Source organism: Rhopalosiphum maidis, chromosome 2 (assembly GCF_003676215.2).
Source record: "Rhopalosiphum maidis isolate BTI-1 chromosome 2, ASM367621v3, whole genome shotgun sequence".
Lineage (NCBI taxonomy): Eukaryota > Metazoa > Arthropoda > Insecta > Hemiptera > Aphididae > Rhopalosiphum > Rhopalosiphum maidis.
In genome coordinates, this window is record NC_040878.1 from 51017130 (window position 1) to 51031808 (window position 14679).

Sequence of the window (14679 nt, forward strand, 5' to 3'; positions counted from 1 at the left end):
GTACGACATAATATTATTATTATTATTATTACATGTGTATAATGTGTATATACTAGTTGTATACTACATTGAAGATTGAACATATTCGTACAAAAATCGAAAAATTATATATCGTAGAACACATTTTTTTATTAATTTTGATAGTGACTACAGCTCTGATCGTACTTGTACGACTTCCAAATTCCAACCGCCGTTAAATTATTACCTAATTGTATAGAATAGAATTCCCTCGTTTTTCGGCTTTATCGGCGAAACGCGTCGATCGAAAATGCATTTTCGAATAATTAACGACATATTGCGCGTGATGTGTGTGTGTGTGTGCGTGTGTCAGCACGCGTTTGTGCGCGTCGATACCTACCGAAATTCAATTTCCAACGTTTATTCAGTTTATTGATGGTGCGACGCGTGTTACACACAACTCACTTATGAGTTATGACATACACACATTCATTGATTCCATTAGACAATTTTTAAACTTCCAAATTTGCTTGTCAATTAAAACTTGAATTTTAGAACTTAAATTTATACGTTCCACTTCGACAATCCCACTCATCAAAATTTTCTCCAATCACTTTCCATAAACATTTTCATTTAACCCTTCCAAAATATCGAAAATTGGTAACCGAAGTCGACTAACCGATAATTAAACTATATTTTTACTATCTATAAAATTATTAATTAGCCGCATGCCTGCAATCAGCTGGAAAATTTAAACATAAATATGATGTACCAAAATAAAAGTTATTGTGAGGTAGGCAATCAATTTAAAGTAAATAACTGACGAACTTAACACATTTTCATTGTAGACACTTTTTAATTAAAAGGAAATAATAGTTTCTACACTAAGAGCCCATAGAACCGAACACCGAGTCTTAATTTAATATTCGTCTGACATCCTCAGTTTTGTAAAATGGAAAAGACCATTTTTTTTATGAAACCTTCGATGACTTTTATCAAAATATATTGTTTAATGTAAATTACAAATCATTTTCTTATTTAGAAAAAAACTGCGTATTACTTGACGTTTTCTCCAGTGCACGAAAACATATTGAATAACATATATATTTTTAAATTTATGATAAAAAAAATGATCCACAAAATTGTTATGGTAACGCAATTCTATTATTCATCGGTTGTCACGAAAAAATATGATTATGATATAAAAAATTGTATCCAAATTTTGTGGTTTCATTTTTTTTTTTTGTGGTAACGAATTTATATAACTCATCGGCTGCTTGGGATTAAATCATAACTTAATAACATTAATTTCACCTTTGCTATTGTTTGAAAACCATAACGATCAGAAAAAAACATTGTGTGTGTGTGTGTGTGTCCACTATCTGGCTCAAAAATATATACTTGTACCGTTGTACTTATGTAACCTAAACGTCCTAAACTATGTTAAGAAACAAACATTTCCTTGTTAATTAAATACATAATCATTTAATACCACAGGAGTGTGCATGTGGTATATGTATAGAATACGCAAAGCGCATACCATCTGTAGGCTGGAGACAAACACTATTTAAAAAGTGAATAATATGAACTATACTCCAAAATAACACATTTTAGAGAACAAAATAACAACACTTCAGGTTTACTAATGTGTGTTACTTTTTTAAAACTACGTTTTTAAATTTTATTATTGTGAATGATATAAAATATGAAAAACAGGTACAGGCGGTAGGTACAGCGAAAACCAACGTTATTTATTTACTATTGATAAGCACAAATTTTGATTCCAAAAATAGTTGAAAAATAATGTTAAACAGTGGTTTCGTTGTGAGAAAACGTGTAAATTTTGTATTCAATTAAACTCTGACAATGATATAATCAAAAATATTATTGAACATAACCATTAATCATGCATCAAGATGAAAACAAAATATTAAGCTGTTAAATCGTGAAAACGTGAATAATAAATTAAAATGAAAATATGTTTATGATATTTTGAAAAACCAAATATGATTTACAATTAATTAGAAAAAAATATGAATTATACATGATAGTCTATTTTGCGCAAATTAATAATCATTTTGGAAAAATTACATATACTTCAATAGATAATTCCAATTTAAGCGATTCCTTAATAAGTAATAACAAACCATTATGATTTTCTATTGGTGAATAATAAGGATTCAAATATTTTATTATTTTTTACAAAAAGTAACAGTATTTTTAAACAATGTTGAAAAATTTTTTTTGAGACTTTCAAATCTTTTCCAATTTTTTTTACTTAAATTTTTACAGTTCACGGCTTACAAAATAGTAAATATATATCACTTTTATTTTTTTTCCTGACAAAAAATCAAAAACTTACGAAAAGGTGTTTTTGCACATTTTGTCTAAATGTGATAGAATCAATATCATATTTTCTCCGAAGAAAGTATTCATATATTTTGAAAAGGCAATACATTTTGCTATTTTATAAGTTTGGCCGGCCATCTATAATTCTGAAAGATGTTGGTTTCATTTAGGTCAAAGCGGTAAAGGAAAATACAATCAAGTAGCCTATATGTTCTGAATGACTGAATATAAAATTAATAATGCCCATCCAAACATTTTTCAATTTATTGATTAATTGAAGAGGTTACAAACTGATATTTATACAAAAAACGAAGCACTCATTTATTAAACCATATAGTCATCCAAATTAATTAAGATACATTTTTAAGTCAAGCAATGACAGATTTTCAATTAAAACAAATTAGCAGATTCGAATTCATAAAACAGTTATTTTCTTAAATTTTTTCCAATACAATTATATTTATATTTATTACAATTACCAAATTCATGCAATAATACAACAATGATATAAAAAGCAAAAACAATATTTCTAACTTACCTCATACCCGCAGCACTGCAGCAGTAGTTATTATTACTACATAAGTGTGTACAAAAGTTGGGAAGAAAAATATTGTTTAATTTTTTAATAATTTACAGTATACAACCCGTAAATATTTATGTCTGGCTTAAAAAAATAATCGGGACTCAATTCGTATATGCAGTCATCTGCGCACACTTATGATTAATAACTAAAATACCTTTAGTCAATAGTTTAAATTTGTATTTGCTAGTAAATTATAAGTTATTAATAATTTGTACAAAACATTAAAAACAATCATATTTGAAAAACCAATCAAAAAATATTATATCGACCGATTCGGTTGTTTATGTTATTTAACTAACAAGCCGTAAAATAATAATAATTATCCAAATTACCACCAAATGGCAAATATCAACTTATTACTAATGTTCAATAGCTATTCGTATTTTAAAAATACATTTAATTAAATTTAATAAAAGTTAATTCTACTTCATATTTTTACATTATATCTAATATGAATTATAATTTATAAGGTATACCTTTATTAGGCTTTAAAGCATGTTAAATCTAACCTTCTAAATGTTTGAACCGGTTTCGCTAAACCGTTGAAATCAAGCCTCTCGACTAAGTTGCTCGTGGTGTGTGAGTGTTAGCTTTCGGTGACAGTCAACTGTCAGGATAAGAAGAACTATAAAACATTGACATTTGTCATACTGTGCTTTACTGCTTTATTCGATTGTCTATTGTCTAACCACTAGTAACCAAAGTTTTACACTTGATTTAAAATTATAGGCACAACAATTGTGTTAACTTATTTGATTTAAATATGTCATTATTATTATTATTATTATTATTATTATTATTATTATTATAAATACGCAACTGTACAAGACGAATATACAGTGAGAACTATTCGGTATCTTTATGGTATATTATATAACTATATCCAATCAAAATAAACTAATTGTAGGTTGAATAATCGAAATAATTAATAATAAAAATTAAAAGGCGTAATATTTATCAAAAGAAAAATTAATTGAGATGAAAACATATAAAGAGACGAAAGATAGTCAATATAAAATAAACTAAAAATAATGTAGACGATAGAATATTTCAAGAAAGTTACAACTCATACAACTGATCAAAATTCGTATCTTATCTTATGTTATTTTAAAAATGCAGTTCAACTATAGAGTGTTGATCTTGATAGTGTTTTTTAGTGCCGCTTAGTGATGTTTTAATTTAAATTGTTATAAATGTATTATGTTGCAAGACATACAAATTTTCAATAAAACGAATCACATATAAAACAATTTGGCCGTGAATCAATTGTCCATTTACCTCATGACCTACACAATCACATAATAAGTCATAAGAATGCATCAGCCTGTGAAATGAAGTTTCAATTTGATTTCTCTGCTATAAATGGTTATTTATAATCTATACTACGAATATAGGCTATTAAACATCTATAACTGAAAAAAAATTCGGGGTCCAAAATTTTTTTTATATATAGATACTGTTATTTTATAGTCAATAAACTATATTCGCTACTGAAATGTTTGTACTTAGAAGAATTCGGGAGGGGGTCCGGACTCCTGGACCTTCCTCCTAGTTATGGCCTTATATGTATACATAAACGTTTCTTTGTCTTCTATACACTCAAAAACTATAATTATCTACACTATATTGTGTTTATACATTTTAATTGTTGCGAGTTGTATTTTTTCTTGTTGTATTATTCAACTGTTTATTCATAGTCTATATTAGTATAGCTATTAAAAAATACAAATAAAAATAAAATATATAAAAGTTTAAATTTCAACGAATAATGTTTTTAAATTACAATAAAATAATTAACATATCATTATTTATCATTTAAATATGTCATTTCGTCTACATTTAAACTTGAAATTTCTAAAATACTAATTGTCTTTATAAATTTTTTAGATTTAGATTTTATGGTTTTAATATAAAATACTTATAAGAAATCTTGTATTAAATTTTAAAAACATAAATATAAAAAAAAGTTTTTATGAATTTGTATACAAAAGTTTTTGCAATTTTGACGAATTCCGTCAAAATTCTTATCTGAAATTAAAAATGTGCCAATGTATTTATAATATTTTTATACATATATAAAATTAACTTTTTTTGGAATCTTGTATTACATTATTAAGAATTTTGACCCAGCGAATCGAGATATATAGAAAAAAAAACTGAAAAAGTTCCCAACGCATAAAATAACTTAAAAAGAATTAAACGAATTTGAGAATTTTGTTATATAATGAAAAATATAAAATACAAGTTTAGTAAAAATCACAAGAAGTATCTATTCATATATTATTTGTTTTAAATACAATATAATTAAAATATCAAACATTTTATGAGGAAAATAATTATTTTACAAGTGAATATAGAATCTTGTAATTAAAGTACCAAGTATTAAATTTTTACAACTTGGGTTTTAAAAAAAAAAATGTACGAATTTTATGAAAATTCTAACTTTAAACACTAATAAAAAATATTGTGACTATCAGTGGCGCAACTAGAAAAAATTTCGGGGAGGTTATATTATTAAAATATGTATATTGTATACATAAGATAAGTACATAGGCTATTAAACTAGGCCTTGGAGAAATTTTGGGAGGGGTTACAACCTCTTAACCTCCCCTTGGTTGCGTCATACTGGACTATAGATTTTTGATACTTTTTAATTGATAAATTAATAACGTATGAGTTGTAACTATAGCTTTGTATTAAATTGTCAAGTATTCCTACCAACCAAATAATTTTTAATCAACATCTGTAAAAATAGAACTAAAAAAAAATTGAAAAATTCTTAAGTCTATAAAAGTATAAACAGCTTAAAAATATTTTGAAAATTTTATCGTAAATATAAAATGTTAATTAAAACATTTTGTAAAAATTTCAATTATCTACGGTTATTCATTTTCGAGTTACTTACATATAAAAAACAAAATCGAAATTTGATTCGCGTGAAAATTCTCGTTTTTCCTAAATTTGTTATTAGTTTTTTCCATTAATAAAAATATGAGCTCGGAATATTTAAGTTTGATCTCTTCAAAGTACAAATTAGATTCAATTTTATATCCAAAACCACTCCCGCTTTTAAAAATCTAAGCATTTTATCGTTATCTCAACCACAAAAAAACCACTTGATTATAAAACTATTATTTATTGTTATAATAAATAAATAAATAAAATCAATACATTCATCACTCCGCTCAGAATCTAAAATAATATTATATTTAATAAAATAAATCAGTAAAAGTTCGTGCGAGGAATAAAATATTGTGAAATTATTATAAAATATAATAATAATAATAATATAGTATATAGGTGTATAAACTCACTACACACATACTAACTATACACATACAAACAATTATTATATTTTAGTTATTACTATGCATATAGTTGAATTAAGATCAAAAAACATGTTATAATAAATATCATTTCAATATTATTGATATAGCTATTGTTGTATCGTTAATCAATAAGTTTTTGATAATCTTGTGGATGAATATTGCGTAGTAGACAATTTTTGTTTTTAATTGCCTATGAATCATTTAAACGGCAACCAACCTTGCACAGCTTCAAATAAATTGTTTCCAGATCCTGAGTCCGAAGCCGAATCCATATCTACATTTTAAATTTGGAAAAAGATTTAAAAAATTAAAATGCGTATTATACATACAAATTGATCTCAAATTATTGAATTTTTCAAAATTTGATTTTTGGAATTTTGAATGTTAATTAAAGATCATATTTTCAAATTTTTAAGATTTGGTGTAACTTCTACCTTTTAAATGAGAACCATTCTTTTATACTGTAAATTATTATTATATAATTTTATCGTATCTAAATCAAAATTTGAACGGATCATTTTTAAGTTATTTAATTTAGTGTTTTAAAAATAATAATTTTGACGATATGAGAGCTATGGAGATTTAAAATGTTTTAATAATTTATATTAATCTATCAATATTAATACATTTTAAACACGTGTAATAGATTCTAGATCCAATATAACATTTATTTAATACTTATAAAAATTATGAGCTTTACAATAAACATTTTTTAAGCTAAAAAACTACTTGTTCAATTTTTTATTTAACATTTTCAAAAAAATGACCAACTAAATAATTTACAGTAAAAGGTTGGGGAGTTCACATTTTAAAAAGAAAAATTTGTATTGTCACAGGAGTCAAATTAAGGAAGACAAAACATTTCAAATTTTTACCACTTAAGTTCAATTATATTTAAAAATTCCAAAAATAAAAATTTGAATAAATTCATTATAAAAAAAATGCGGGTGAGCAAGCTTAATGAATCATTATATTTATATATGAAATATATATTATGAATATTTCAATCACAATTTATGGGAAAATAAATGTATTGTTTTGTGGAAATATAGAAATATAAAAGACATAGGTAATGTTGAAAGAATAGTATTCAATTACCACCCACTTCTTAAAACATATGTTATACCTATATATATTTATATATATATAAATATATATACCAGATCATAATCCAAGTAAAATATTGCAATTTTATCTTTTATCCATAAACGTAATTTAAACTGTTTTCTTACAGTTATTATTTTTAATACCTATAGAAGTAGTGTAAAAAGTGTTAACCTGTTAGCCAGAACACTGAAACTGTATAATATTATCTTCACTTTTTATTCTAAAATATTAAGACTTATGCAATTTTTTTTTATTTATTATCTCATAGTTACAATTTTATTTAGGCAGGTAATCATATAATATAATAATAATATATACGTAACACTTTTATTTTTTATTTTATTAACACTACCATAAATGCAATTATTGGTCAGCTATTACTCATGTCCTTATTATATATATATATATATATATAACTATATAGTTGATACCCATTAATTATATTTTAATCGTCAACCGTTGACACAGTTGAAACTATGGTATATAAAAATTAATTTTATAATTTTATAACATAAGTACCTATATACACCTATTTTAGGTTGAAATAATTTAGATCTGGCTGACCTGAGTTATATAATTATTATACAAGGTTTATTATTCAAAAGATTATTATATATAAATCTATAAGTAACATATTGACCATTGTAAAAGTCCAGATTCAGTTAGATCTGCGGTTTATAACATTTATTACCGCAATTTTACAATTATTATTTTCAAAACTAATTTTTAGATTATCATCGTTAATTTTGTGTTCAATACATTTGGATGCTATAGCACCGTCTAATTTAATTTTAGCTTCCCTAAAATTGAATAATTCTAGCAAAATACTAAAAAAGAAGAACCTTTTTTATCTATTATTCTATTTATTCTTATCTATCGCTATTACTATATTATTGTTAAATGTTATGATTATTAAAAGAGAACCTATACATTATAAAAATCTATGATAGTTATTTAATATTAATATTAAATTATTAATAAAATCTCAAAATTCTCTTAAAAAGTCATTCCTCGCTTACACCCGCATGAACCGCATGAGAAAGGTGAACTGCATACAGTTGTGTACTTGTATCAGTCGTATTCCAAATTGTACATTCAGAATAATTCGTTTTACTCTATTATTTTTATATTGGAGCGGATTGACCTATTATCAAATTAAGTCTCTCTCTTTTATTATTAAAATTGAAGCGGGTGTTCCTCAAGGAATATTAATATGCCCCCATCATGCTCTTTAACTAATTTAATCTATACGTTCTTGTTCAGCCTACAATTCCTATAACTACCTATCATAGGAATACTTTGCTGACGATTAGATCTCCTAGCTATACAGTATACACCCTGATAACGAAGACTGAACGACCGCAAAATATAGTTAATGCAGTTGAATCTTCTTTTTCACGGTACAATGAATTAAAGTAATAAAGACTTTCTATATAATAATTTGTAATGTCTATAATATTCAGATAATGCCCTTCGCCCTTCATACTAAAAAACTACCAATAACCATCTGACTACTACTCCAAAAAGATACTCGTCATTTAGAAGTGACTTGCACAGACACACGGATGCTCATATTATAAATACTAAAATGAAGCAACAAAATAACATAGAAGCAGACGGCTTCGTTACCTCCTAACATTCAAATCATCCAATTTATTAAAATGTCAACTTAAATAATAAACTACTTATTTATTTGTTTTTATTTTTAAACTAGTGTGCCATTTTTTAATATAGACAAGCGATAATATAATTATATAACAGCTCATCTTCAAACTATTGTACACTATACACTATACTCTATACAGTATACACGTTTGGGATCGTCAGAATCAGAAATACATAATATTTACGAGCTTCAAACATTTAAATCCTAAACCCTTTGGTAAATTATAAAAGTTTTCTTATTTTAGGATCAAGGTACCAAATCATATTTTACACAAATACCCCAATAATCCAATGTAACAGTAATATAAATATTGTTATTATATATTGTTTACCATGAATAATAAATCATAATTATGTGCTAAAGCATGCAAGTATAATATTATATAATCCTTTATATTTTTTATAAATTACGAGTGGTATACCATAATGCATAGAATACGAGACACATTATATAGTAGTACACATGAACGTTATTACATTACCTATAGGTGCATATTGTACAATAAGTACTATGTATGTTGTATATTCAGAAATATAATTGTATAATGACTTATAAATTGTTTTATGGTAATTTAATTTTTGGCAATAACGTAAGATATCAATTAATTAAATTTAAATTTAAAATGACCTATATAACTTTAGTATATTGAATGCTTACCTACTAAGTAAAACTTAAAAATTGTCAATGAACCTAATAATAACTAATTGATGTAATGACGTTATCGACGGCGACGTTAATTAAACATTTTTAATATGGTTTTAATTGCACTTTTAACCTATATACATAATATATTTATATAAAACAATGCGTAAGTTATATAAATAAATATTCCAATAGATATTTATTATTTGCTTTATTCTTGTTTGAAATATATTCTGGTGTGTTGATACCAATGTAGCAATGTCTATTTTTGTATGTATTACGACAGTTTGTGCACTACGAAATTGCAAATGTGCACTATAAAAAATAAAAATGTACACCACCTTTATAGTACTACGTCTATTGACTATCTAGTATCTGCAATCATATCTTGAACGTAAGAAATACATTTTTTTTTGTAAAATGTGCTCTACGGAAAATCAGAAAAAAGTAGCCACTGGTTGATACTACATTTATATTTTTTATTAAATTTATACTATAATATTATACTATATTATTTGTATACTATATATATATTATTTTTTGAATAATATCAATTATAACCAAATTTATTATAACTGTAAGTATTTATAATAATTTTTTGTTGAATATAGGACAATTTTCCCCGACTATTTTAGGTACCATTCTTATTTACTTAAACTAGTTTAATAGAATTCAATATTTTGTTTTCGTATTCTGAGATAGTCAAATAGTGAAGTGCTTATCTATGTAAATATTTAAAAAGTTAAATTATTATTTTCAATTGAATGTATTTATAGACCGTTATGTAACTAAAAAAATTATAATCTTTAATCATAGAGGGAGAGGAGCTGATGGCTTAAATGCGATGAACATTGTCCATAGATAATCTGTATATATAGTTATATAAGTTATGAGTTTATAGACAATAAGATAATTTATTTAAATACATTATTTTATTAACTTACGAAAACCAGTTAAAATATTTAGCTATATAATTGCATGTATTTATATTTTTAACTATTATGGCCATTATAGGCTTAACTAAAATTATATACACCCTTAATGGCTTTAGTCCTCACAATTTCTAATAAATAATACATTTTTAACATTATAATATTATATAATTAATATTGTGTGGTTACAGGCGTTACAGTTTACTGCGTCTGTATTAATCATTGTGCGGTAAGTAGATTATATAGGTATAGCTAGGTACCTATCTGCTTTATATGTGTAAACCATAGACCATAAATATACTTTAAATTTCTTAAGTTAACTCAAATATGTTGGTTGTAATATATAAGTAAACTGTAAAATAATAATATTATATACTATAGACTTAAAATATAGATATTAGATTTAAATGTATACACCATACAATCACTAATAATTTTTTAATCATCATCTGGAAATAATATATAGTAATATATAGTGTAATTTCTAACTTGTACACAGCAGTACAACAACACTAATGATTAAAAGTTTACTCAAATGTATAAAAAAACGAGAGGAGCAATATTATCTCTATATATTTACCTCCACTATATGATTACTTATTTTGATTATTAATAGGATAATATATAAAATTAAAATCTCCAAATTATTACTGTTAACATTTTGTTCTTGAATATTTAAGCTTTTTTTTAGTTCGTAGAAAAAAAGGATAATATTGAAGATGATATTATGTTCCATATCATAAATATATATTAAACTCCTATAACGGCTATAACCGAATATCAACTAACATAATGAATACAATATTCATTATTTAAATCAATGAAGTCTGCCTACAGTTCTATACTTACACATTTGTCAAGCTTGTCTACAGAAGTTATTGATAAGTGTACACTAAAAAACTAGCAAAAGTTTTTTGGCAAATAAATATAATATATTCATAATAATAAGTTGCCTATATATATATGTTTAGACTATACTCATATATAACAATATAACATTGTTTTTACTAAAATAGTTTATTTATTTGTTTTTAAATAATTCAATTTTTAACTTAATAAGTAAATCAAAATACACTTAACAGTGAAAAATACTTCACCGTTTATTTCTAACACAGACAATGCTTGTAAAATATATTATAATTTTAGTCGATAGATGAAGAAGATTGCTGTCTCTTACTTTTGCAATTGTACATCTTTTGAATCTTTTGAATATCCTTTCTGCTTAAACCTTCTCTCTGACCCATTGTCACTCCTCGTGTCTAAATTTTGTTAAGAAAACTCAGTCAATAATTTATTCTTAATAATCCATATTATTATTATAAAATTTGTAAATTAGTTTATTTTAGAAAGTTGAAGTTGTTCATTACAGATTTAGACTCAAGAATCTGTATTCTATATAGCTATATAGTCATTTATTATATGCATAAAAATGATGTAGAAAATATACCTTCGGATCAATGGTGGCTTGACCATTTTTCGAAAAAGCATTGGCTGAATAGTGCATTACGCTACGATAGTCATACCCTATACCTTGGCTGTCAATCATCGAACTTTGGGCTTTTTCAAAATTATTCTCCCTCCCTAAAAATAGACGAGAATTAAAAAAAAAATGGTTTAATTGTGATAATTTTAAACTCAAATTATTTTGCATTCTCACCCGATTGGATATTGTTGTAGTTGACGGTAACGTATTTATCCCTATCAGGTCTGTTCTGTTCATGCATGAATCCAGCGGCGTGAAGCATTTCGTGCATTACTGTACCTTTTTTAGATAAACAACCCGGAGTTTGTAAATTTATCTATTCAAATATGATATCAATAAATTAAATTAGTAAAATATAGTTAAATAAATCAAATTATTATTATGTGCATGCAGTGTGTTGTGCAAAAAAATAAAAAATTATTAATACTTCTTGTCTTCCTCCGATTTTTCCCACTGATGACCAACATCCCGTGTTTCCATTAGTGAAGTAAATGTAATCAGTGTCATAAGAAGTTCTTGGAGTGAATTTCAGGCATGTAAGTTTTTTATATTCATCAATTGAACTCAATATCATCTGTCTATCACTAGACCCTAAATTAAATCGTATAATACACATATATATTTTAATACAATAAAATGTTTATATCATTGTAATGTAATAAATGTATACACTATAGCAGGGGTCACCAATTAATATTTTTGTAGGGCCACATAAGAAATCTAAAAATTTTTCGCAGGCCATCAAGATCTTAAGTACATATTTACATTATTTAAAAACCAATAATATTTAACAAAAATAATAATTTACAATTATATAACACAAATAATTTTGTCGTAATATGTGTTATTTATTCTTCGTCTGCGGGCCGGATAAAATGTGTTAGCGGGCCGTATGCGACCGCGGGCCGCCATTTGGTGACCCATACACTATAGTATATACTACATATATTAAATAAATCAAGCATGACAGTATATGGTGCTTTATGTTGACGTATCTAGATCGTAAATAAAATGTTTTTCGGAGTTTTTGATTTTCACTAGGTGATAAAGAAAGTTGTGAGTTTGAAATCAGATTTTCAAAAAGTAATAACTTAATATTTATTTTTTTTTTCTTATTGAAATATAAATTGGTTTAACCTAATTCAAATATTTTAAAACAAAAATCAGACAAACAAAAACTGAAATAAATAACATTAACAATAATCTATAAAAAGTTGTACATAAAGCTCGGGTAATATATAGTTTTTCTCAGTAAACAGTAAAGTAGCCAATACAATACAAGACATCTCATTACGTCAACAATTGCATCAAATATTTTTTTGATATATTTTGATCATGAATATATCTGCAGTATATTGAGTATAATCAGTCAGAAATTTTACGATGTATTGCACTAACATTTTTCTCAGACAATTCTATAATTGTAATAAAGTGGACATATTTGTAAACTAAAGAAATTTAAAGAGAAATCAATATTGGCAACATCTTGTTATACTTGTGTCTGTTCATGAAATAATTTAAATTTATAAGTATTGTCTATAAATACTGTTGTGTATTTGTATTCTGTTATACTATTGTTTTAAAATATATTTATTTAAACTACATAAGAAAAAAACCACTCAAATTTCTTAATAATTAGTTATATAATAATTAGTAACTTCGTGAAACGTTAATTTTAAACAATAAAATGATGTCTATAGACAACTGTAGCCTGTAGGTGCTTACTATAATAATGCCTATTACATAGGTATATTATAATATAAATAGTTATGGGCATGATTACATAAAGTAATTTGCTAATTTAATTTAAATTCAATATAGTCTTATTGTATTGATTTTACTAAATACTACATAATATTATAAATGTATTAATATATAGATTTTAGTTGGTATTTATCTAATTTATATTTATTTTACCGAAAGATGGACTGATTTCGTAGGGGATGATGCCTTTGGGCCATCTAGACGATACAGCTTTCAATCCATTCCTAGAATTTCCAATTGGATGTAAGATGTCACCCTCGGCGTACTCGCCCATTTCTTCAGGGTTTAATTGACTGGTCTCTTTCCACGTCGACACTGCTTCACCTGACTTAACGTCCGGAGTTCCAAAAATCGCTGCACCTAAATGCATTAGACCATTGTACAAGTCCGATTCACTGCCGTTGTCCACCTCGTTCTCTTCCTCTTCTTCAGCTCGCAAATTAACGGGCTGCGCCAGCGCCAGTGGCAAAAAAACCGCTACGAACCACAAAAACACTTTCATATCTTTTTTTTCAAATAGACGAAAAAAATAATGTTTATCTTGCTTCGCAACGACTTTAACACTGCGATGGTCGATGCGTAGGGTTAGTGTTTATATATAATGTAGAACAGAGTTAATTAGCTTAGATAATATTCACTGGGTCGATTAAGAAAACAAGTCACTGTGTCCAATGTTCTGTATGTTTTTTTTTAGTATACTTAAAATTCGTATGGAAATTGAAGTGATAACGTGACAAGACGACAAGATATTTTTCGACGAAGCGTACGCCACTTAGCAAATCGTTTAGACCGTTTAGAGGTTTATTATAAAGATCCCTTTATTAAGATAAAAATTTGTTTAATTAGGACGTTTTCGTGTTCAGTGT

The 14679-nt window shown here is 25.7% G+C and overlaps 1 protein-coding gene across 1 annotated transcript; it reads right to left on the reverse strand.

Moving 5' to 3' along the window:
- Positions 1-6263: 6263 nt before the first annotated feature.
- On the reverse strand, positions 6264-14315 carry LOC113553358 (zinc metalloproteinase nas-13-like). Its single transcript, XM_026956659.1, has 6 exons — positions 13967-14315; positions 12477-12640; positions 12224-12365; positions 12014-12147; positions 11744-11825; positions 6264-6493 (listed from the first exon to the last, which is right to left on the reverse strand). Exons 1-6 carry the CDS (start codon positions 14313-14315, stop codon positions 6417-6419), a joined length of 948 nt encoding a protein of 315 aa, XP_026812460.1. The 3' UTR covers positions 6264-6416.
- Positions 14316-14679: the final 364 nt, after the last annotated feature.